Here is a 25,444-nt window from a genome sequence, read left to right on the forward strand (position 1 = left end):
AAATAAATATAACAGCAAAATTTTCTATTTACTAAACATCAGCACAAAGAAGCACATAGTGATATGTTTATCAACTTTTAAAATAGGAGATTCTATCAAACAAAACAGCAGATAGTGTTCAAGGAAAGAAATGAAATCAAAGAACATACTGAGTAAAAAAAAGTAGATGTCAATGAGCTGAGTATCAGATTACATATACAAGGGAGACACTTAAAATACAATTGCAAGCATCTCATATCTGGTTAAATATGTGCACCAATTCCACTGATCACAGAAATGATTTCTGTTTTGTTTACATTAGACTGACAAATTACTTTCAATTAAAAGACAATCAAAAATTACAGTGAAAGCATTCATCTGTAAATGTTTTTATTTATTTCACACCTCTCTGCCCCCCCCCCCCCCCCCCACACACACACCATCCAACAGTTACATGCTCTACGATGCAGAATGAGTCAGATTTCTCAATGGGAAATATTGCTGCATACAGTGATTTATATTGAGTTGTGTTCAGTCAATCTCCCCCTCTATTTTTTCTTCTTTTCTTTTTACACAAGATTATTTATGTTTACTTGTAGATGGATGAGCAATGTCATCACACACAGAAATCTGCAAAAATTCCGAACCAGAAACATCGGATATATTTTCTTCCTGTACTAATAACTTCCTCACATCATTACATTGATGTGATTTATAGATTTTCCAGTTCATGTGATTTAAAAACCAATCAGCCACTTGAAATATGACATTTTATACAGAATCAAAATTAGCTTCTGTTGTATTGAAGGCTTATATAAAATCTACTACAGTGCAGATTTGTAGTAGGCAAAAGTTTGCTTCTTGTGAGGATGAGCAATGGAGATAAGCATTTTTTCCAGAGTAAGTTGCACATACATCAGGGTTATGGAAGAGACTTAGAAGGCTGAAGACTCCTGAAGTTAGCTATTATTCATCCACCTGACTGAAATACTTTCTCAAAATAACACAGCTAACTACAGGACCGAAACAGTGACCACAAGACAATTCAGCGCTGATTCTGAACACAGCTTTTGTTCTCTCTTGGTTTGGGCACACTGATCCATTTCTGAGATCACTTCAGATTCATTGCCTGCAACATGCTTTTTTACAAAAAGACAAAATTCTTATCAATAATTAATGCACTTTAGGTAACTACTCGTTCTTTCCCTTAACACTCGACAGACAAATATAAAGGTTGGTTGCTAATAGTTTGCTTACACTTTAACAGGATCTCCCACTATGGACTGAAATACCTGTGTAGTATATTACAGCTTCTGCTCATTTCAATGCCTCATGTTGTAGGCTTCTTTACTACTAACTATGTGTGTTGGAAAGGTAAATACAGACTGGTATCTCGACTTCAGAGGCCCAACATTAAACAAGCCGGCTTTTACACATGCAGTTATTTGAAGCCCACGTCTGCAGTGCCAGTATAAAACTGTTGAAGTTTGGAACCATCCAGCTATGGAAGGCAGCTAGAGAATATGGACCTTCCTCCCTCCCCTGATGTATATACTTTTGTGTCCAACCGCTATTGAAGGGCACAGAGAGAGAGAGAGAGAGAGAGAGAGAGAGAGAGAGAGAGATGAATATCATTTGCTCAAGGAGAAAACCTAGGAATACTTACAATATATGACATTAAGCATGTCATATTTCAATAGCAAACCAGGTTTGATTTGAATTTTTGACATGGTGACAATTCTAACTCAATTTTGTAAGACAACAACACACTCCCATTTCTTGTTAACTTTGTGACAATTCTCATTCAATTTTACAAGACTATAATGTGTGATCAAGCTTACTATAATATGTGTGATCAAGCTTACTATAATATGTGTGATCAAGCTTCTGCAAATGGATATTACCGTAGCCAATATGTTTGCACCAGCAGCTACAGCAGTTGCAGTCACCGGTTGTGGAAGTATTCTGATGGAGCTTGTGGGTGTCATGGTTGTGGCCGCACCGACAGAATTATTGGCTGGGACTGTGTTTGTATTGACAGAGGTCATTACAGCTGTTGTCCTTGGTTGTGCTGCAATGAGAAGTTTTTTCCATGATTGTTTAAGGCTTCATTGGAAGATCATGAGTAACGTGGTACATATCTGCATATTAATACTGAAAGACACCTCAATGCATAAATAATTATAACAGAAAAGTAGATCATATTTATTTGGCAACAGAACAATCCCTACAGTCTCTACAGCAGGACAGTGTAAATGTGTCAGTTGCTTTACTTAATGCCATGAAATATACATCAAGCATTTTTTTAAAATGCATGAATCCCATGAGTAGTACTTATCCACAAAGAAAGTTAAAAAGTCAAATCAATGCAATAATTCTTCCTGTCTTCTACAAATATTCTGTGCATTCCCTGGCTATTTCTCGAAACTGGATTTGCACTTACTGGCACAGGAAACACCAACACATAATAAATGATATGCAAACAACCGTTTAATCGAAGCGTAGCACTTTATCCTGTACTTTCAGACTGAATATGGTAGGGACTAGAAAAATTCACATTGTGCAATAAATGCGAAAGAGATGCAAATTCTGCCTCAAAATTCAAAAATGCGAAATAACTTAAAAGACTATTTCACAGTGAATTGTATCCATATGAACGATTATCAGAATAGTCTGAAATACCTTTAATGTCTACATATAAATATTGAAAATGATCTGGCGCCATGCCAATTGTGGGCGGCTGAATCGTCTGTTTAAGATACACGCCAAACAGTGCAACATAGTAGTACTCAGCCGTGGGACCTAGCATTTTACAACAAAAAAATGCATACGTTTGCTTGTTACCCAATGATCAAAAGATGGTTAATGCGAAAACTTTTAACATGGCAAATTATATGGCTGATGTATTTAACTGTGATCGCATCAAATACCACTAAAGGGAAGGCATGAACTATGTCATTAACAATACTCTGCTAAACTCAACAAGCAACTGCGCAGTAGACGTCCCCGAATGCCTTGTGTTGTGCGTTGTTCGTGGTTTTCTTTTCTTACTTTGAAAAAAGTGAAGCAACTAATCCTGGACATCATGGATTTTGATTACCACCCTTACAATACCAGAAGAGATCAGCGATCCCTGTAACAATGTGTGAGTCCTGCTGTTGGCTGCTCTCCTGCTAAAGGGAGGCAGGGCTTGTTTCCCTACACCTCTCCTCTCCTCTCCCGTCTGGCAGTCACACTTCTAGTACATTTACACTCTTGGCTCTCTGTTACTATAGCCAATAGTGCCTGCATTCTATGCAATAGCGACTGGAAAACAAAATTCTACATTTTTCGACTGCGCTGAAATCCTTCCCCTAACCATAAAGTTGAATTACCGTACATTCTGTTCTACTTCTATGTTAAACAGTGTCTGTTCAATTTATAGAGTTGTGAAGCATGGATCGCACTGTTATGAAAGCCCATGAAAGCTCAAAATAGTCTGCAGATTTTGTAATCATCAAATTGGGTGGAAAAAGACAAATAATGTCCAGAAACACCTTAATTCGGTGACACATTTGGTTTACTGGTGGGAAAATGCTGATGCTTTTAAACAGACAGTCATCCTTGAAAGCTTAAATACTGCCAAACCAAGAAAACACAGGCAATTTGAAGTTTTTGCAAATGCAAACAATCCAGTCAAAAAGTTCCCATCGGGACTTTTTTTTAAAAGCCAATTTCAAAGAACTAAGGCTTTGTTCATCTTCACTCATGTAGCACAATAACCTTTTCTGTTAGTCCATATAATCGTTTACAAATACAACAAAAAAAAAAAGAAATGAATTTTGCCAAAAATAGATGCTACAGGTTCCGTTTCCTAGTTATTGGTCTTGCTTTGTGAGCAATCAACGAAGTTTCAATCGTTTATTGCACTAGCCTTGTTTTAGCTGTGTAACCTTAAAAACAGATCACTGGATACTCTTGTTGCACCTATCATTGTATCTTGTGTTCTCCTTTCAATCACATGTTTTTGTAATATCTTTCTGTGATCATTATCAGCTTTCTAGAGTAAACATGCCATGACGCCCTAAAGACGTTGCTCTGGTGGAAAATGCTCAGAGCATGCATTACATTGCAGAGTGTTAAGAACTACATCTTCCACAATTTCCAGAATTGTAAGAAGGTACAGGGAAACACGAGCATATGTAAGGAAAAAAGGGTCAGGCTTGAGAAGAGCAACATTGGCAAGAGATTACCACTTCTTACAACCTAGAGTTCTCTCCAACTGAAACAACAACAGACATTTGTGACGGGCGAAAGTAGAGTTGTTGTCATCTTGAGAAAAATTGTAGCACAACACAATTAGAGATTGATGGTAAGCGACTGATTTCTTGCTAGTATGATTTTTTTATTTAAGTACATAGTGTTATAGATGAATAAAGAGAGAGGAGCTGAGTGAATGCAGATGCTGATGTGCAACATCGAAGAGGAAACTCCTTGGCAGAAAACCATAATCTGCAGCAGAGAATCTAGCCACATGGAGATGGTATGACACCATCTGCTTAAGCAGAACTGCTGTTAAAAGTTTGAAAAATGGCATTGTTTTGTCAATTGTAAATGGTTCCATTGTATTTTAATATGGGCTTCGTGGTTCTGAGGTTGAGCTTTAGTCCTGAGCTGACCACAGTCAAGCTATTGATCCATCTGAATGAAGCAACAAATGCCTAAGGGGTGGATCTTGGAGCCTTAGCAGAACAGTGAAAGTCTGTTCTAGGTAGTATTTTCAATTATAATTTAACAGAGTTCCCTTCACTAGCAATTTTCAGTAATTTTATTGAAGTGTAAAACAACCAAACTTGACTAATCTCGTAGCATTTGAACCCAGGATTAGGGAAGAAATAAAGATTGAACTAACTTTAACAAGCACTTATGGATTATAGTTTTAGGTGCAGCTCAATTCTGGGTTTTAGAGTGGGGTCGAAGAAAGATTATCTGAAATTGGAGGAATATCCAATTGTTATCTTGTACAGAATGGTTTGCATTGCAGAGTCTTGTCTACAAAGAGCAGTGTCTCCTTGTCTTATGACTGCCGGCTTGTGCAATTTGCCTTGAGGGCTTTTAATATTCTGAAGTGCTTTGCTGTGGGAGTAGCCGGGGCTATTGTTTAGTACTGGACGCTGAGTTACGGCCAGAATGATTAGATACCTTTCCTAAGAACTCATTTAGTCACATCTTTGTATGCATTTATGGAACCATTGGAAACTGAAGAACAGTTTTTAGTCACTTTGTTGAAACTGGATTGATTTTTCACAATCTTCTACACCAAATCATTGCGATAAGTACGGTAGATAGTATCCAACGCCTCAGAAAAATGTGTTTTGCTAAATTCAATAATTATACATAAAGACAGAGTAGTTATTTCAAGAGGAAATATTAACATCATCATCTGAGCTAAAATGATTAAGAATATCATTTGAAAAAGGGTAGGAATATGCATTGCTTCATGAATATCTATTCTATAGCAGCTGAAGTCAGAGACTACTAATACAGTGTAATAGTGTAACTGTTAATTATTCATCTAAAATCATATGCTTACAGTTATGCATTTTTAAGAATATGTATTCCTTGCTTTTGAATATGAATATACATAAAATTAATGATCAAAACCACAAGCAGTCCCTCCTATCAAGATAAGTGTAATACCGGTTTTGCAACCATCATCTCCAATTAATCAGGGGCGAGGTGCACATTGAAGCATGAAATCTATTTCACCAAGTCTGAGCGGTTAATGTTAGTGAGAGAACCATCCAAAGAAGTGTGAAAGAAGCCAATCTTCAATCCAGAAGAAATGCTATGGGCCTAGAATTGGCCATAGCATCACACAGCTTGACTACATCCCATAAGAGCAAGCAGACCACCTGTGCATCTATAAAAGCATATATTATCTTCTGTTGCAGCAATCACAGCACTCAACACTTCAGGCATGCTCCCGATTAGTGCTGCAGTGTCCTCTGGAGTAATCATCTCCCATTCTCTCAGGAGGGCTTCTCATAGGTCCTTTAGGATCTCTGAAGGATGCTGTGGGCCTGGCTCCCTAGCTGATCCCACAATGGGAGCAAGTGTTGTTCACTGATGAGCTGTGATTTGACCTGCAGTCATCTGATGGTAAATTGGGCTCTGAAGGAGGATTGGAGAAACGGATACCCCTTGCACATTCTCACCCAGGACAACTTTCAAGGGTAGTTCTCTGATGATCTGCGCAGGAATCAGTATGACTGCAAGAACAGATTTGATCTTTGTGGAGCATGGGAGCCCATTTTACTTGTAGACTGGTATGTAGATGAAATCCTTTTGGAGGGTGTTGTGCCGTTTAACATTAAACTGAGCACATATGGGATCAGCTAGGGAGGAGAGCCCATCAGCACTCTTCAGAGACAACAGGGGAAATACAGGTTGCATCCTTGAAGGAATGGGAAACATTCCTCACGAGGACATTGCAGCATTAATCAGTGGCTTGCCTGAAAGGTTGCATGCCACGATTGGTGCAACAGGAGGTATATGCTTTTGAAGATGCGAAGGATGTCTGCCTGTGAAGTGACATGTTAAGTGTAGAAAACCAAAACAGAGGTGCATCACCTTCACGAACTTGGGTCAAAATTTGCTGTAAATGTGAGTCAGAATCTTTGGCACAAGAGCCATGGCATATTTAACACTATATCATCATACACTACGTGATCAGAAGTATCCGGATACCCCCCAAAACATAAGTTTTTCATATTAGGTGCATAGTACTGCCACCTACTGCCACGTACTCCGTATCAGCGACCTCAGTCGCCATTCAACATTGAGAGAGAGCAGAATGGGGAGCTCCGCAGAACTCGTGGACTTCGAACGTGCTCAGATGATTGGGTGTCATTTGTGACGTACATCTGTACGCGAGATTTACACAATCCTGACCATCCCTAGGTCCACTGCTTTCGATGTGATGGTGATGTGGAAACGTGAGGGGACATGTACAGCACAAAAGCATACAGGTCGGCCTCGTCTGTTGACTGACAGACTGCAGACAGTTGAAGAGGGTCAATAATGTGTAATAGGCAGACATCTATCCAGACCATCACACAGGAATTCCACACTACATCACGATCCACTGCAAGTTCTATGACAGTTGGGCAGGAGGTGAGAAAAGTTGGATTTCATGGTCGAGCAGCTGCTCATAAGCCACACATCGTACTGGTAAACGCCAAACAATGCCTCGCTTGGTGTAAGAAGCTTAAACATTGGACAATTGAACAGTGGAAAAACTTTGTGTGGAGTGACAAATCACAGTACACAATGTGGCTATCCGATGGCAGGGTGTGGATATGGTGAATGCCTGACGAGTGTGTCATCTGCCACGTGTAGTTACAACAGTAAAATTCGGAGGCAGTGGTGGTGTGGTGTGGTGTGGTCATGTTTTACATGGAGGGGGCTTGCACTATAACAGCACAGGCCTACATTGGTGTTTTAAGCACCTTCTTGCTTCCCACTGTTGAAGAGCAATTCGGGGATGGCACCTGCATCTTTCAACACGATCGAGCACCTGTTCATAATGCACAGCCTGTGGTGGGTTGGTTACACGACAATAACATCCCTGTAATGGACTGGCCTGCATAGAGTCCTGACCTGACTCCTATAGAACACCTTTGGGATGCTTTGGAATGCCAACTTCGTGCCACACCTCACCAACAGACATCGATACCTGTCCTCGGTGCAGAGCTCCGTGAAGAATGGGCTTCGATTCCCCAAGAAACCTTCCAGCACCTGATTGAATGTATGCCTGTGGAAGTGGAAGCTGTCATCAAGGCTACGGGTGGGCCAACACCACACTGAATTCCCGCATTACTGATGAAGTGTGGCACGAATTTTTAAGTCATTTTCAACAAGGTACCTGGATACTTTTAATCACATAATATATGAAGTCACATCGCAATGTCTGGCATGAGATAGTGTTGGAAACACTTCTCATTACTATAGCATAGAAGAGACCCACAAGCAAAACCTATGTCTGCCACGCAGGTTACATCCTATTCCAACATGGGAATACATGACCAGAACAGTTTAACTAAATTGTGAACTTTTCCTAGAAACCACAATTGTTACTTGCTTAAATAGCAGGACACCCAAAGCAAAAATTTTATACTGACACACACAAAATGTCTTCTCACCTGAACGCCCACGATCTCCGTCATCAGTTAAATCTATTACTTGACGTGAACTTTTGTTGACAGTCCCAACAGGACTGTTACCTGCAGTGCTCGCAACCTTTGAACGTGTCATTTGTTGGACACGTGAACTGTTTGCTGAGGATGGGCTAGTGGTAGATGTATTGGTGTTTACACTGACTGACTGCTGCCTAGGCATCAAAGTCTGAAATAATAATACACAATAGGCATTAAAATTTATGTAAAAGCATGACAACCTGATCTGTAACTCACTCTCCCCCCCACACCCCAAAACAAACAAACACACACACACACACACACACACACACACACACACACACACACACACACACACAAAAGAACAAAATTTCTTACAGTTTAAAATACGCTTAAGACCTAAGCCCATCATTACCACCTTTTATATGTATTTCCATCTTACTTTTAAGCCACTATTTGGTTTCGGTGGTACACGAGTGCCTGCCGCTGGCACATTTGTCTGATTGTTCGTACTTGTTGCTGTTCTAGAGTACTGAGGTGATGACGTAGTTCCACGTGTAGAAACTGAAGCACTCTGTGTTGTGGGCACAGTAGAAATATTCGATGCAATAGGAGACTGAGGGCTTTGCCTCTGCACCGTATTCTGTAACACCAAAGAAATGCAAATGAAAGCCACCAAACCTTGCATTTCAACATCATGAAAGCCACCAAACCTTGCATTTCAACATCAGATATATATTTATGACATCAAAAGCAGACAAAATGCATTGCTCATTAGTCACTAGAAGAGTTCAAGGCCAGATACAACAGGGTGACAGCAACCAGATGAAGAAAGGCATAAACAGGTGGACTGAGGACTAAAAAGAGTAACTTAGGAGAGCTACTTAAAGGAGGAGGAAGAGCACAAAGCATCTAAGATGACTGGAGGGGAATGGTAGGAGCTTAGGGAAAAAGATAAGTACTGCAGAAGAAAGAAGTCCTTGGAGCCAAAAGACACTGTGCGGAAAGCGGTTAGTCAGTTTGTTACATGTTCCATAAGCCATTTGAATGATTCTTTTACCAAAATGATGTCTAATGAGTCAATTTACAAGATAATTATGTATACATGATTAATGTTAACTTTAATGAACACACAATTATGTTTAGTCTTACTCAAGCACCTACATCTCATCTCATATTATTAGATTTAAAGCTGGCTTCGAATGGTCTACCCGACGGGAGGCCCTAGCCACATGGCATTTCCATACCACCTGTCACAAATTTTATGTTACTGGGCAAATGACCAAATATTTTTGTTAGTGCATTTTGAACTCCTTTCTGAGCCACTGACAGCTTCTCCTTGAACAGGGACCTATATGATGTCCGTGAGTGAACACCACATAATATTCTTACTGCTCGTTTTTGTAGAATCAGTAGTTTCTTGCTATATGATGAATTGCCCCAGAAAAATACTGTAGAAGAAATTACTGAGTGGAAATGTGGAAAATGTTAGACAGTTGATTTGCTTGTTTCAAAACCAGCAATTACATGAAGAGCAAAAGTAGCTAATTTAACTGTTTGAGCTCACTAATTGCTTCTTACAGTTCAAGTTTTCATCAATATGTACATCCAAAAATTTGGAGGATTCTACCATATTTACTGGACATGTACTACATCAATTGTTGGTATAATTCTATTTGTTATCCAGAATTGCATATAGCGTTTTTCTCCAAATTTTTCAGAGAACCACTGAATAATTATTTGTAAATCGTCACTAAAAATCTCTTCTGTGTTTTGTTCTCTAATGGGATTTATTGTAACACTACTATCATCCACATAAAGTACACATTTTGCTTGTTGAATGTTAAGTGGAAGGTCATTCACATACATATAAGAGGAATACGACTGGACCCAAAATTGAATCCTGTGGAACTCTTTGTGAGCTGCATTGCTCAGAGACCATAACTTCAAGAGACAGAGGCTGAAGCAGACAGCTCATCACCATGTGGAGCTCATTCCCTACATTGTCAATAGCCAGGAAAGAACAGGTGTTGGGTGTTGTGTTTATCTCAAGCAAAGCGAACAAACCTATCAAAGCCACTGGGTCAGTGTTTTTTAAAATGCCAGGGAAGCCTTGCAATCATATGGAAGAAGTAGGTGATCCGGATTACTTTCTGAGAACATTTTACTTCATAAAAGATTTGGTATGTATTCCAGAGGCAAATACCTGATTGCAGACAATTTTGTTTCACACTTGGATTTTAGTGACAGTCAATGGACAATGCTAAGGATGGGCTTTTGATACCATACGATGAACGATGCAAGAAAATTCCTTATGGAGAGAAGTGATACTGTTGCTTCATTGCCTGTATTTTTAAGAAGAATGCAGGAGATTCAATACAGTGTGACATGTCACTCATTACTTGGAGAAAATCTATACGAACCAGAATCACGCAAGGACATTGTGCTGAGAAATGAATGATGGGGTGTGGTGGTCTTACAGTTGCAATAGTCAATGGTAGTTGCTTTACTATTGCACTTGCAGGGTCAGGAGAGAGAAGATTTATTCGCAAAAGTAAGCTAATATTTAAGGCTTCAGAGTCAAACAGTTCTGTGGATTACAACAGTGAGACGACGTACAGTGCATTTAAACAATGGTTTATAAAGCAGTTATTGCCATACCTCACCCAAATTCAGTTATTGTGAGGGGTAACGCCAATGTCCACTCAGTGCAACTGAATGAAGGAAATCTGGTATTATCGTTTGGATACCGGGCAATAACATCCTTCACAATCCATCTGAACTAGAGCAGAATTGATGCTGCCTGTCAATGCAAGTACCTATGAGATAGGAAAGATCGCTGAACAACATGGGCACCAAGGAATTAGCCTACCACCGTAACACTGCTATTACAATCCCATCATGATGAAATGGGCCCCATATGAAAGTTTATGATGCATAGAATAACAATAATTTCAAAACTGCAGATGTTGGGAGTCTTATGCATGCAGTGATTGAGAGCATGGGCATGGGCAGATTGTGTAAGACACGCAGAAAAATTACAGGCCAAGGACTATTAACAGTAATTAGTAGGGACTGTATTATGGAGCCTTTTGTAATAAACCTTTGTGGGACATACTCATTACAATCTGACAGCGAAGACAATTGCATCAATTTATTGGCTTGAACTTGGTAAGTACTAAATTTCTCATTGCCTTGTCTATGTCGTGGATGAATCCATGATTGCATTACATAGTTTTAGTAGCAATGAACCCATCTCTGAACCAGTGATGATGGAATTTTACATTTTTTTGTGTAGAGGCAAATAATGATATCTTGAGCATGCATGGAAATAATTTCTCAATTTTACAAAATCGGTCATCTTGTTATGATTTGGCAAACAGGGCAAATAGAAGATTATTTACATGAGCAGTTCAGTTCATAAGGTTAACTAATATATAAAACACTAGTAAACAATCAACAGATAGCATTAATTCAAAATATATTACATTAATGCCACTGGTGAGTAACACACGATATACTGTTTATATTTCCACTTAGGTCCCCCCCTCCACTGGTCACTGGGACTGTTCTTACTGCCTGTCTTGGCTGGTGCACATGTATGTGGTAGAAAGTGTCATTTGTAATTTTTGTTAAGTCAAGTCATTATTAAAATTAATTCTCATTGTTGTCATGTTCATTTGACCACAATATTTTCACTTCTGCAGTCAAAATCCTTTCAGTATGCATCCTTTTTGCTGTTGTCTGTGGTCATCATGAATTTTGGCAGACAAAAACATAATCTACAAAACGAGCAGCACATTGTCGGTCTATTCGCTATTATATCACTTCCTACATATGGTAAAATCCCGTGTTTACACTCCCGAATTTTACATTTTCCCACTTTTTATGTCAATTTTGTTGGTTCCAACAGAAGTTCCATCTATCAATACAAAGCTTTCCCATCACTAATGATTCCATATTACAACATTTCCTGCATTTTAAGTTTTCTTCTCTAAGGTTTTTTTTTTCTGAGAAAAAAATAGTACATTGCATTCCTGCTCAAAGTCAGCCTTGGAAGAAAGCAGAAAATGCAGACTATATGCTAAGTTATTGATCATGTAGTGTAGTGTTAGCGTGGTATGCAAGATATTCACTGTGAGCATATTGGGTCACAGACACCTGTACTATAGGTTCGCAGTGTGTGGAAGGGGGAGAAAGCATGGGGAGTTACTGCCGTCATCATGATCACAATCTGATGATAGTGACTCTAGCATCAACCTTCCCTCTGCTCACTTCACTTCATTGTATTACAACAGCTATAGTTTACATTCACAGTCATTTACACAAGTTATTCCCTGATTCCGTAATAGATGTCCTATCATCCTGTCCCTTCTTCTTTTCAGTATTTTCTGCATATTCTTTTCCTCTCCTATTCTGTGCAGAACCGCCTCATTCCTTTCCGTATCAGTCTACCTAATTTTTAGCATCCTCCTGTTGCCACACACCTCAAATGGTTCAACTCTCTTCCGTTCCAGTTTTCCTGAAGTCCATGTTTCGCTATCACACAATGCTGTGCTCCAAACGTACAATCTCAGAAATTTCCTCCTCAAATTAAGAACTATGTTTCATGCTAGTGGACTTCTCTTGGGCAGCAGTGCCCTTTTTGCCAGTGCTAGTCTGCTTTTGAGGTTCTCCTTGCTCCATTTGTCAATGGTTATTCTGCTGCCTCAGTAGCATAATTCCTTAACTTCATCTACTTCATGACCATCACAATCTTGATGTTAATTTACTCGCTGTTCTCATTTCTGCTACTTATTATTTTCATCTTTCCTCGATTTACTCTCCATCCATATTCTGTACTCATTAGCAATTCATTCCATTCAGCAGATCTTTTAATTCTGCTTCACCATCACTGAGGATATCAATGTCGTCAGGAAATTGTATCATTGCTATCCTTTGAACTTTAATTTTAATGCCACTCCTAAACCTTTCTTTTATTTCCATCACCGCTCCTCCAATGTATAGATTTGACAGTAGGAGCAAAATACTACACACTTTTTAATCCAAGCACTTCGTTCTTGATTTTCTGCTCTTCGTATCCCCTCTTGGCTCTTGTATATGTTGTATATTACCTGTCTCTCCTGTAAGCTTGCCCATATTTTCCTCAGAATTTCAACCATTTTCCACTATTTGAAACTGTAGAATGCTTTTTCCAGATCGACGATTTGTTTCTTTAGTCTTGCTTCCATTATTAAACGCAACGTCAGAATTGCCTCTCTCGTACCTTTCCTGAAGCCACACTGATCATCTAACAGTGCCTCTAGTTTCTTTTCCATTGTTATCTACATTGTTCTTGTCAGAAACTTTGATGCATGAATTGCTAAACTGATTGTGCAATAATTCTCGCACTTGTCAGTTATCGCAGTCTTCGGAATCGTGGGGATGATATTTTTCCGAAAGTCAGATGGTATATCACCATACTCATACATTCTACACGCCAACGTGAATAGTCTATCTGCTGCCACTTCCCCGAAATGATTTTAGATATTCTGATGGAATATTATCCATCCCTTGTGCCTTATTTGAGCTTTAAGTCTTCCAAAGCTCTTTCAAATTCTGATTCTAATACTGGATCCCCTCCCCCTCTCTCTCTCTCTCTCCTAAATCTACCTCTGTATTTTCTTCTATCACATCAGGTAAATCTTCTCTCTCATAGAGGCCATCAATGTACTCCCCACCTATCAGCTCCCTCCTCCACACTTAAAAGTGGAATTCCAGTTGCACTCTTAACATTACTACCATTTCAACGAAGGTTGTATTGACTTTTCTATATGCTGAACGAGTCCTTCCGACAATTTCTTTTTCGATTTCTTCACATTTTTCATCGATTTCTTCACATTTTTCATGCAGCAATTTTGTCTTGGCTTCCTTCTTTGTATCTGTTTTCTTTCCAACTTTTGTCATTGCCCTTTCTAGACATGTCCATCCCTCTTCAGCTTGTACTGTCTACTGAGTAATTCTTTATTGCAGTATCTAAAAACTTAGAGAACTTCTATCACATCTCTTCATTCCTTAGTACTTCCGTATCCCAATTTTTTGTGTACTGATCCTTCCTGACCAATCTCTTAAACTTCAGCCTATTCTTCATCACCACTATATTGTGATCTGAGTCTATGTCTTTTCCTGGGTATGTCTTACAATCCAGTACATGATTTCATAATGTGTCTGACCATGGTGTATCTAACTGATATCTTCCTGCATCTCCCAGTCTATTCCAAGTGCACTTTCTCCTCTTGTGATTCTTGAAGAAAGTATTCACTTCTACTTGCTGGAATTTATTACAAAACTCAGTCTTTCTCCTCTCTCATTCCTATCACCAAGCCAATATTGTCCCATAAGCCTTTCTTCTACTCCCTCCTTTACAACATTCCAGTCCCCTACAGCTGTTAGATTTTCATTTCCCTTTATGTACTTAATTACCCATTCAATATCCTCATATACTTTCCCTATCTCTTCGTCTTCATCTACAGTTTGCAACGTCGGCATGTATACCTGAACTGTCATTGTCAGTATTGTTTTGCTGTCAATTCTGATGAGAACAACCCAATCACTGGACTGTTCACAGTAACATACTCTCTCTCATCTCCTATACATAACAAATCCTACGCCCATAATAACATTTTCTGCTGCTGTTGCTATTACTGTATTCTCATCTGACCAGAAATTCTTCTCTTCTTTCCATTTCACTTCACACATCCCCACTATATGTAGAGGGAGCCTTTGCATTTCCCTTTCCAGGTTTTCCAGCTTCCCTACCGTGTCCAAGCTTCTGACGTTCAATGCCACGACTCTTAGAACATTGCCCTTTTGTTGGTTATTCAATCTTTCTCATGGTCACCTCCCCCCTTGGGAGCCGCCTCCCAGAGATCGTTATGACACTTTTTCAATTACAGGCTGCATGTCCTGTTGATACACATTATGTGTCTTTAATACAATAGTTTACATTGCCTTCTACATCCTCATGCCATTGTTCATTTCCTTTTGGGGGCAGTTTCTCACCCAGTAGCCAGAGACTGCAATCGTGTGTGTGTGTGTGGGGGGGGGGGGGGGGGGGTCGCCTGCACTCACTCACTCGCTATCTCCGATGAAGGTCTTGTTGGCTGAAAGCTTATTTTCTGGCTGTCTTTTTGTTGTGCCTACCTATGACTCAGCATCTCCACTACATGGTGAGTAGCAACTATCCTTTTCATAATATGGTTAAGAAATATTTTGTTACAATGAAAAATTTTTGAAGCTATGAAAATTGGTATTTCATTTCTCTGTTAGATATAAAGACGTGTGTTAAGAGGATGAAATTTTCTATGGACTCACCATAAGAATGCAAAAGGCATGATAACAGAACCATTTTACTCAAGCTAACAGAATCACTTTTCGGTGAAAAGTACATTTGCAAAGACCATGCTTCTGTAGCCTTAGTGTGGGAAGTTCAGAAGGTGTTGCAGTTTGTGAAAAACATGAAAGTCTGTGCAGACCATACAGTCTACACAAACAAAGCAACAGGCTCTAGGTTAGAAAACAATAAAATGGAACCATTCTCAATCTAGTTACACTTATTGGGCTAAATCCTATAATTTTTTGATGTTTTTGAATTATTTTTGTTTGTGTAACGTCATGTTTACATGGACAACTGACGTTTACAGGTTCTTTAAGGCTAATTAGACTCTAAACAAGTTATCTGACAAGCATCTCATTTATAGGGAGGTATACTGCAATAGTCTAGCAACAAAGCGTCTGTATGCAGAACAATTACCACGGAAGAGGTTAACAAACATTTCAAAGAGTTGATGCTTGCCTTTGTGAAACCCAGTGTGTAAACTGTTCAGTTTAAGGAAGCTGTATCATAGTGATCTTAGGGCAAATCCAGTACCAGCACATGGTCCAAAGACAAGAGACTAAATACATTAATGTGTGGAATGTTATGCACAAGACAGATATACTTCAATCAGTCTCAGAAGGTGTAAGTTCTATTAACTGATGACTATGGACAGGAAAAGTTTGCATTTGTAATAAATGCAAATTTAGGTGCGAATTCTGATTCAAAAGGCAAAAAAATTCGAAACTGCCTAATAAATGCTATTTTTGTACAAAATATATGCAAATAAATTATTCTATCTGCAGCATTTAGTGGTAACTTTATTTTCTGCATATAGATTGTTGAGACGGTAATTAACTGAAATAACTCAATGAATAGAAGTTGATATATGTTGGCTTGGTATTGCTATATTGTTACTACCAATTTTAGCTGGCCAAAGACATAATGATTATTGTTTCTCACATGTCAACAAATATGATGATTTCAATCTCAATTACACTAAACAATTCAAGAATCATTAACTCTGCATGTTACTACTGGTTTTATAGATACAGTTGCCCTAAACACAATGTTGTGGTAGTGACAAGAGAGCAATTAATGCTGGTCAATGTAGTTCGATGATCTATTCCGCTACTCGCACCAGCCACCATGTCGAATCCAAAAGTCTTTCTCTCATATCATTTTGTTTTTACTGTTTCGTTGCTTGTATGTGAATTACGGTTTGCACGCCTGTGAAAGCATATGACAGGGTACAGCAGTATGCGAGTTGTGGTTTAGATGCCACAGATTCACAGATAATGTTCAGCAAATTTTGCAACTGTCAAAATAGGCGAGAGAAGAAAGATTAAATCAGAGAAGCATTACGCCCACTGTCAAGAAGATGTTACTGCTTCTCAAAAGAGGCAATCATCAATTGTTGAATGCTTATGTGGTGCTAAAAGAAGAAAACAAGATAAAGACATTTTCAGAAAATACTGTTGACACATTTTTAAATGCAAGTTGGAAAATGATGCATTATGATCATGGACTTCTGAATTCTCTAACGATGATCTGTCATGTGGGAAGACTGTGTAAGAAATATTTGTCACATACGCAATTCGTTTTTGTAACTTTAGATTGTGGTGTATGATAGAAGTAAGAGAAACAGGCACTCTTTGGGTCCGGTGCATAAGTCTTACATGAAAACACATGAGTTTTGTGCACAACATGAATATATCATCATTTCCAGAACTTAAGTAGTGAATGAAATGGCATATTCAAACCTTCTGGTCACTTTTGTCTTAAATTCAAGAGGAATTATTCAAGTGACAAAACTATTTCTCAAATGGGTGATATATTTTTTTTAAATCACATTTTGTATTATATTGTGATAACTGGTGTAGCGAGCTTTGTTTCAAAATAAGCTGCCAAAAAAAAATGAGAAATTCACAAAACAGGTAAGTTAATACTGTAGTCCTTATCATGCTAGTTTTCTCATTGACAATTTTCCATCTAAGATTTATGAATTAATGTTGAAAGTTAAGTTTCACAAAAAAAAAAAAAAAAAAAAACACCTAGGCCTTGTGCGTCGGATTACTTGCTACAGTATATTAGTAAAAAGAGGTAGTTTACTTTTTCATGTACCAAAACGTCTTATTTTATCCTTACCAACCTATTTTACATTACAGATACTGCCAAATGGGAAAGTGACTAACAATTTTGAAAGTCATCTGTTGTAGAAAATCATATGGTACTGATCACTTTCACAAAATTCACTTCAAGATTTTGTCATTATAATTACTTTACACTTGGCCAAGATACACCAGTAACAATACAATTTTCATGTGTTAATTACAGCAGTACTTAAGATGCCATAATACAGTAACACTACATGCTTGATGATAATTACTTGTTGGAACATGCAGTGCAAAAAATAAAATCAATGACTGTTGAATGTAATAAAAGCATTACCAAGTTCCAACAACCATTTATTTGTAAAACAGCAGATCTACTACACTAATTTTACTGCCAAAACTAACTTCTAGTGTAAGTCAGATTATGACTATGGTGTTTATTTTGTGACTTGTGTTTCACTGTTTCTAGAAATTGCCCCTGTACATCTTGTGTGACAAAACCACAGAAGGGATGGGATGCTGTGTTTTCACTGTCCCGTTTCAGGTGTTAGACTTTGAAGACTTCAAGTTATTCCCTGCTGCAATGAAATTCCTCATCAAGTCAGGTAATTCAAAGAACTGATCTCTAATAATATTACAGATGTTAAGTGATCACAAAGTCCCATATGAAGCAGTACAGGCATTAGTAAGTGACAGTGCTCCTTATACGACACTATGTTACGAAACTTTAAAGGTCATAATTGATATCAACTAATGCACATACAATTTCAGGTACACAAGCTCAGTTTGGTCAGCAAGTGCTTGACTATAGCTATGTCTGACATATCAAGTTGTGACAATGGTAAAATCTGCCTTAAACACCCGGAAGTGAAAATATAAATACATTCAGTTTTTAAAGTCCAACAGTGGAAATGTAAAAGAAACAAAACTTTTGTGACTCGTTGGAACAGCTAGTTTGGAGCTGTGTTTTATTTGGAAAATTACTTCCATGAGATTGTCAGTTTTTCCAGTTGCCAGATACGAGAGACACTAACAATAGTGGTGTGAATTTTATAAAAAAAATTGACAGAGATGTGAACAGAATTCAAACACACATGGCGTTTGTTCATGATCATGCCAGACTTGTGGATCTGCTAACATTACTCGAGGGACCAAAATATCCACATCACATGCTGCATCTTAAATTAAACAACCTAGAATTAAACTCTGCAGACATGTGAGGGACAATATTCATACTCAACAAAAAATGCCGTGCAAATTGTTTTGGGAGCAAACCGTTTGTAAAGACATCTCTTTTCAAGTCAACTAACTCTGCCAAAAGTAAGTTTACAGCATTCAGAAGCAAGGAACTTGGGGCTTTGGCACGTGCATTTTAGCCTAGAAATGTCATTTTGAATAGTCCTAAAGATTCTCAAACTGAGACACTTCCGAGTTTTCCAACTGTAGGAACACCCACAGTGCCTAGTGGGTATGCGTGTCTCAAAAAAACTGTTGAGAAGGAGCTGAAGGAATGTAACAGAGTTGATGTGATTAGTGTTTTTAGGATCATTCAAACAGAAGTGAATACAAAATGTTTGCTAAACATTGTTTGGATTTATTGTGGACACCACAAACAATGGTGACAGTGAGAGAATTCTGTCCCACTATAATACGGTTGTTTTTCATTCGTCAAACTCACTGACGATACAATAAATAGTATTAAATGAAGCAGTTGCCAAGAATAGGATGTAACTGTGGGTAATCAGATTATTTATCATTCCATTTATAGCTAGAAAAATAGATGCTGATTTGGCAGAACTCTGCCACTGGTATTTACACCAAATTGTAAATATTCTTGACTTCCAAAGAAGTGCTTTGCTCACGGACTTGGCTGCTATGTATTTCTCTCCTTATGAAGCAGCCATCTTTGGAAGTTGGAAAATCCTAATGCAACTCATTTTTTTCACTGCTAACAGATTTGCTACAAATGTGCTAGCTAAAATTTTTCATAACGACCTGAGTGGGCCATATCTTATGCCTAACACATTCTGTGGAGGAAATTACTGTATCTTTCACCATAAGTACTACCAGAGATGTTGGGGAATGTCAGGTAACCCTTGTTAGTATGCAAACCACACATTTTGAATGCAAGAATATTCACAATTTGGTGTGGGTACCATCGGTGGGATTCATGTAACCATTGTGATTCCAGCCTGATGGGGCTCCATTACACTCACCAACTGTTGAAGTGGGAAGGATGGGGAAGTACCATGGCCATCACCATGTTCTCCCGACCTCACTCCTATGGATTAATTTCTATAGTAGGGGATGAAGCGTATGGCTAAAGCGGCAGCGGCTATTTATGAAAACATTTGGTAGTTTTGAGTGTGTTAGACAAGTATTAGCACACAGGTGCCAGCTGTGTATTTACGCAAATGGATGCAGTTTTCAGCAAAATCTCTGAGACAATATTCATCCACAGTAGTTTCAACAGCACCACCTACCACTGCTAGTGTCAGAAACCTGCACACACACCTAGCAGAGAAACCGTGCACCTGTGATATTTTTGAAACACAGAAAATATTTTTATCTCCTCTAAATGCACTAAAATTCTGTGTATGTAGCTTCTTAACATCTAGTACATACAGATTCTCAGGATGATTCAGTCTGTGTTGGATGCTAAAAAATGGCCCCGCACCATGGATTAATGTTCATACTGCACACCAACAAATAGTACCACACAAACAGAACAAATCTACAATAAAACAGAACAAATCTACAATAAAACAGAACAAATCTACAATAAAACTTGATTACACAGGACAAATATTGTCATTTGCTTACAGGAACTTATATCCACTATAAATATATAGTAACCTCACTCCCAGAACATAACATATACAACGCAACACTCTAAATGCTGTTAATAGACTTACATTCTCAGAATTTTACACTACTTATATCTTTTTTAGCTCTTTCACCAATGTATCTTAGCATTCTTCCAGAACTTCCATTCTATACATCGCTTCAGAAGGCTACAGAAAACTTACCACTGACGAAACTTGCTGTTCCATTCTTTTTCTTTTGTGGAGGAGGGCCCTTGAAGGGTCAGACGCTACATCCTAAAAACACAAAAAATTAAGAAGTCAATATCCATTATGTTTTCCTTTCTTCTTTTTTAAACACTACAATAAACTACCAAGTGATGAGATAACTAAACCTTCCTGACAAAAACTAAACAAATAAAATGAAAAATTTTAACAGTAAATGTGAAGTGTTAGCCATTCAAAATGGATACAAAAGTGGAATTAGCTCCTTGTCACTGGGAAATGCCCACAAAGATACCTAATGCTAAGTGTTTAATATGGTAACAACCATCTTACAGTTACAATACCGAAATTCTTCCCATTTATGGGCATGAAAACACAGTACATATACTCACATGCACTTGGAGTCCTACTGATCTAGTCACCTTCACAGGAATCACAGGTCGATCTTTCCGTGTCTTCATATCATTCTGGTACCTTTTCATTACCAGCTCCATGTCTCTAACCTTGTAATTAGAATGAAGGCCATATTGTGTAAGTAGAAACACTTCAAACAGTCTGTACAATTTTTTTCAATTAGATTACAAGAGATTTTTGATACTTTTTCTCACACAGTGTTTTGAAAGGACCAGTCAACTCATAATAATAATAATAATAATAATAATAATAATAATAATAACAAACAATGGAAAATTCAGGATGGAATGTAACAATATTATGAACAGGGAAGTTGCTACTCACCATACAGCAGAGATGCTGAGTCACAGATAGGCACAACAAAAAGACTGTCACAAAAAAAAAAAGCTTTCAGCCATTACGGCCTATGTCAACAACAGACACGCACGCAATAGCGCAGGCGTGCAATACACACGCACAAACACAACTCACACCACACGACTCTGTGTGTGTGTGTGTGTGTGTGTGTGTGTGTGTGTGTGTGTGTGTGTTTTGTTGATTAAGGCCTTATTGGCCAAAAGCTTTATTTGTGACCATCTTTTTGTTGTGCCTATCCACGACTCAGCATCTCCGTTATATAATAATAATAATAATAATAATAATAATAATGCAATTGCTAAACCGTGATGCATGATTAACTATTACATGGTTAACAGTTTTAATGCTCAACATGCCCAAAAAGGTCTGTGTTAACGTCTTTCCAGCAGTGTTATGTATGGGCAGAATTTTTTAACAATCATACAAGTTTTAAGTCGCACACAGGCACCACAATAAGACAACTAGACATTTGAGCTTTCGGCCAAAAGGCCTTCTCCTAAAGAATGAAAACACGCACACACATTAAGTAATTGGGTTACTAACAAAGATATGTCACAAATGCAATTCAAAGTGGGCTAAAGTGCAGTGAATTTATAAGAAGAATTCTTGAAATTCAAACACAGTATTTCTGACAAGACTCAACTGACACAGAGGAAACTCTTTCCTCATACTGAAGACAGCAGAAAATTTGTAGAAATAGGGGGTCATTCCATACCATTGATTATTCTCTTTAAATCCATGAGGAAAAACCCAGTCAAATTCCAAATATTTTAAGACGGGCAAACATCTCTATGAAAGTCGCCGCAGGATATTTACGTAATAAGTTTATTGCAGCATATTTTCATTTTCCAAAGAATGAATTATTAAATTTAAATCATACTGTTTACACTCAAGCAAATAATTAAGTATTGTTATTTCCCATGCAAATCAGTTACTGTTCAGATTAGATAATCAAGGACAGTTTCTTGCATAGTACCTACATTCACATTTCAGTATCTATGTCATACTGCGCACAAGAAATCAATTTACTTCATTATGCTGTTCCACTGCAGTTTTAATATTAAGGAACTGCTTTCCAGTAACATGCAAATTGTAGCTTTTAATTATCCAGGAAACATGTTTTTACCTGCTTACACATTGCTAAACTCTTCTTTCGCCATAGCTCCATTTGATTTTCAACAGCTTGCTGCTTTTGACGCAGTAAGCCTATTTCGTGACGATAGGCTAGAGCTTCACAGATTTTTTCCACAAAAAATTCCTCCAGTTCCTGTAAAACGAGAAGTCAATTTTTAGCTGATAAGCCTTTATGTTCTTCAGTACAACACTCATGTGCATAATGCAGCATAACTGACTTTCATACCAACTTTTATGGTCTAATAATAGTATAAAACCTTTCAATACATATAAAGAATAATTCCAAGGCCTAGCCCTCATTTATACCTGTGAATGAGCATTTAATACAGTAATTACTAATTTCACTTACGTCATACTCTCATTTTTTCAGTAACTGACTGTTTAAAACAAATAAAAAATGTAATGCTGTCACTTATCTTTAAGTTTTTATTTATGTTACGTTTCAGAGGCTTTGCTCTACCAGGTGGGAGTTCCGGTGTTTAGATCAGGTGCATTGTTCCCACGAAAACCTATTTGTCTTATCTGCAGATTCTGTGCAGCTTCATTTGGTACTTTCCTCAAGAGCCCTGCATTCGACCTTTACACATTCATTGTACAGTACAGTTTGTAAATAATGAATGTGTAAAGGTTGAACACCAAGCTCTAGAGGAGAGCACACTACAAAAACACATAGGACTGTAGATATGTCAAAATCACTGGTTTTTCGGGGAACAAAACGCCTTGTGGTACTGCCACATGACTAATCAAAACTACCTAAACACAACGGAAATCAAAACTTAAATGAAAGTAAATAATTTATGAAAATACAATTGGATAGGTAAAACAATCTACTCAGGAAACGGTGACAGAGAAAACATATATATGGAAATTAAAGAAATTTCCGAGCTTTTGGAGTGTCTTGGGAGAAGGGCTTAAAAGGAATGAAGAGGGGAAAATACTGGCGAGGTTTAGGAAATGAGGAGAATTGCAGAAAGGTTACCCAAAACCCCAGGTCAGGGGAGACTTACTGGATGGGACGAGAAGGAAAGACTTTTCTTCTCATCTTCTCCCAGTAGAAGGTGCCACTGGCTCCAAAAGCTTGAACATTTTCTTAACTTGTGTATGTGTTCTCGTGCTGCCACTTTTGTGAGTAGATTTTTTTTACCCATCCAATGACATTATTAAAAGTTAAATGAGTAATATTTGTACACATAATTCAACTTTTTCACTTATTATCCTAAATTTTTCCCATTTTGTGTGTACTGTACAATTATTATTTGGTATGGGCCATAGTACACATCTTTAATACTCAATAACATTGTTATACAGTGTTCTGTCAGAAAACCTGCGGTGGTATGATCATTAAATGGATACTCTGTGGAACTAATAGAAATACCCCTTCATCGCCAGGATAAAAGATATTCATTCTTCAATAGTAAGTTACCACCTAGTTGATTAAGGACAAGTTTGTAGATAATAAACTAAATGAGGCTCATAGGTGGATTGGGCCAGATTTATTTACAACACATGCAGGGCAAAGTGGTGGACAGAAGTAGGAGGCAGCTGATGCCAACAATGAGGATTCTTTAGGGATAAAGAGATACCAGAGTTCAGCACCCCATTGGTGACAAGGTCAACAGAGATGCTGTGTGCTAATTATCTATAAAAAGTTTTCGTGCTGTTTTGAGTTGTGAATTCCTACTCATCTCCTTTTACACAATACAAAATTATAAATTATTTTACAGAGTAGAATGAGTTGTCAAGGACAAACTTAGTTTATTTTCATATTAACTTTGCTGTCTGTTATACATTTTGATTGTGTAAGTGATCAAAAATTTTGGTGGCAGCATTGTGCACCCCCTTTTTTGTATCAAATACAATCTTAATGTGGAGTAATGAGAATAATACTTCAAGTATTTTAATTATGTACATCACTGTTCCCCTTGAACTGCAGTCAATTATATAAACTTGAAGAGTGAGTAAATATACAGTACTGTGAAGCAGTAGTCAAAATGCCTAACTCCTTGAACAGATGTCTACAAGATGATCATGGGTGAGCACCATATATTACTCTTACAGCATGTTCTTCAGCAATGAACGCTCAGTTTATTAAAAAAGATGTGTTACCCCAGTATATTAATCTGTATGACATTACTGAATGAAAATACATAAAATACTTGAACTTACTGATTTTTCCCTCCCCAAGATTTACGATTTTAAGTGCACATGTGGCAAAACCAAGATGTTATAGAAGTTCTACAATATATTTTTCAAGTTTAATTTCTCATTAATATGGATACCTACATTTTGGACATATCCACGTTAGTTGTTATTTGCTCACCATGTGTTAAACTATCACTGGTGTAGTACCTCTAGATATACAGGATTGAATGTGTTGTCTCTTTCTGAAATTGAGAGCGAGACTACCGTATTTACTCGAATCTAAGCCGCACTTTTTTCCGGTTTTTGTAATCCAAAAAACCACCTGCGGCTTAGAATCGAGTGCAAAGTAAGTGGAAGTTCTGAAATATGTTGGTGGGTGCCGCCACAACTAACTTCTGCCGTCAAATATATGTAGCGCTACACAGGCATGCTTTACAGGCACAAAGATAAATACTGGTGCCAAAACCTCTGCGTCAGTAAATAAATTAAAAAAAAAAAAAAAAAATCCGACTGGCAAGACCGTTTGCGATGTTTGTCAGTATGGCCAATTTTACGTTCTGATTTTTTTTCTACATGTGAGAAGAGATGGTTGCTAATGGGAACTTTTGTGAATTCTGAATCACATGCAGTATTCTCTTCACCATAAGAATAATACGAATATAAACATTTTGCCATGTATTCTTTCGTGTTTGCTGCTATCTCATTTAAATCCTGTCTGCCTAATAAACTACGAAACTAGAGTGA

General features: G+C 37.9%; 1 protein-coding gene across 1 annotated transcript in view; it reads right to left on the minus strand.

Moving 5' to 3' along the window:
• LOC126252733 (activating transcription factor 7-interacting protein 1) overlaps positions 1-25,444 on the minus strand; it is a 180,416-nt gene that overhangs the window by 38,125 nt on the left and 116,847 nt on the right. The window contains exons 4-9 of the mRNA XM_049953635.1: positions 22,551-22,691; positions 21,046-21,156; positions 20,654-20,725; positions 8,599-8,799; positions 8,163-8,364; positions 1,884-2,050 (exon numbers count right to left, since the gene is read on the minus strand). Of these exons, the coding sequence (XP_049809592.1) occupies positions 1,884-2,050; positions 8,163-8,364; positions 8,599-8,799; positions 20,654-20,725; positions 21,046-21,156; positions 22,551-22,691 (894 nt within the window). The remainder of the gene's footprint in view (positions 1-1,883; positions 2,051-8,162; positions 8,365-8,598; positions 8,800-20,653; positions 20,726-21,045; positions 21,157-22,550; positions 22,692-25,444) is intronic.

This window comes from Schistocerca nitens, chromosome 4 (genome assembly GCF_023898315.1).
Source record: "Schistocerca nitens isolate TAMUIC-IGC-003100 chromosome 4, iqSchNite1.1, whole genome shotgun sequence".
Taxonomy (NCBI): Eukaryota; Metazoa; Arthropoda; class Insecta; order Orthoptera; family Acrididae; genus Schistocerca; species Schistocerca nitens.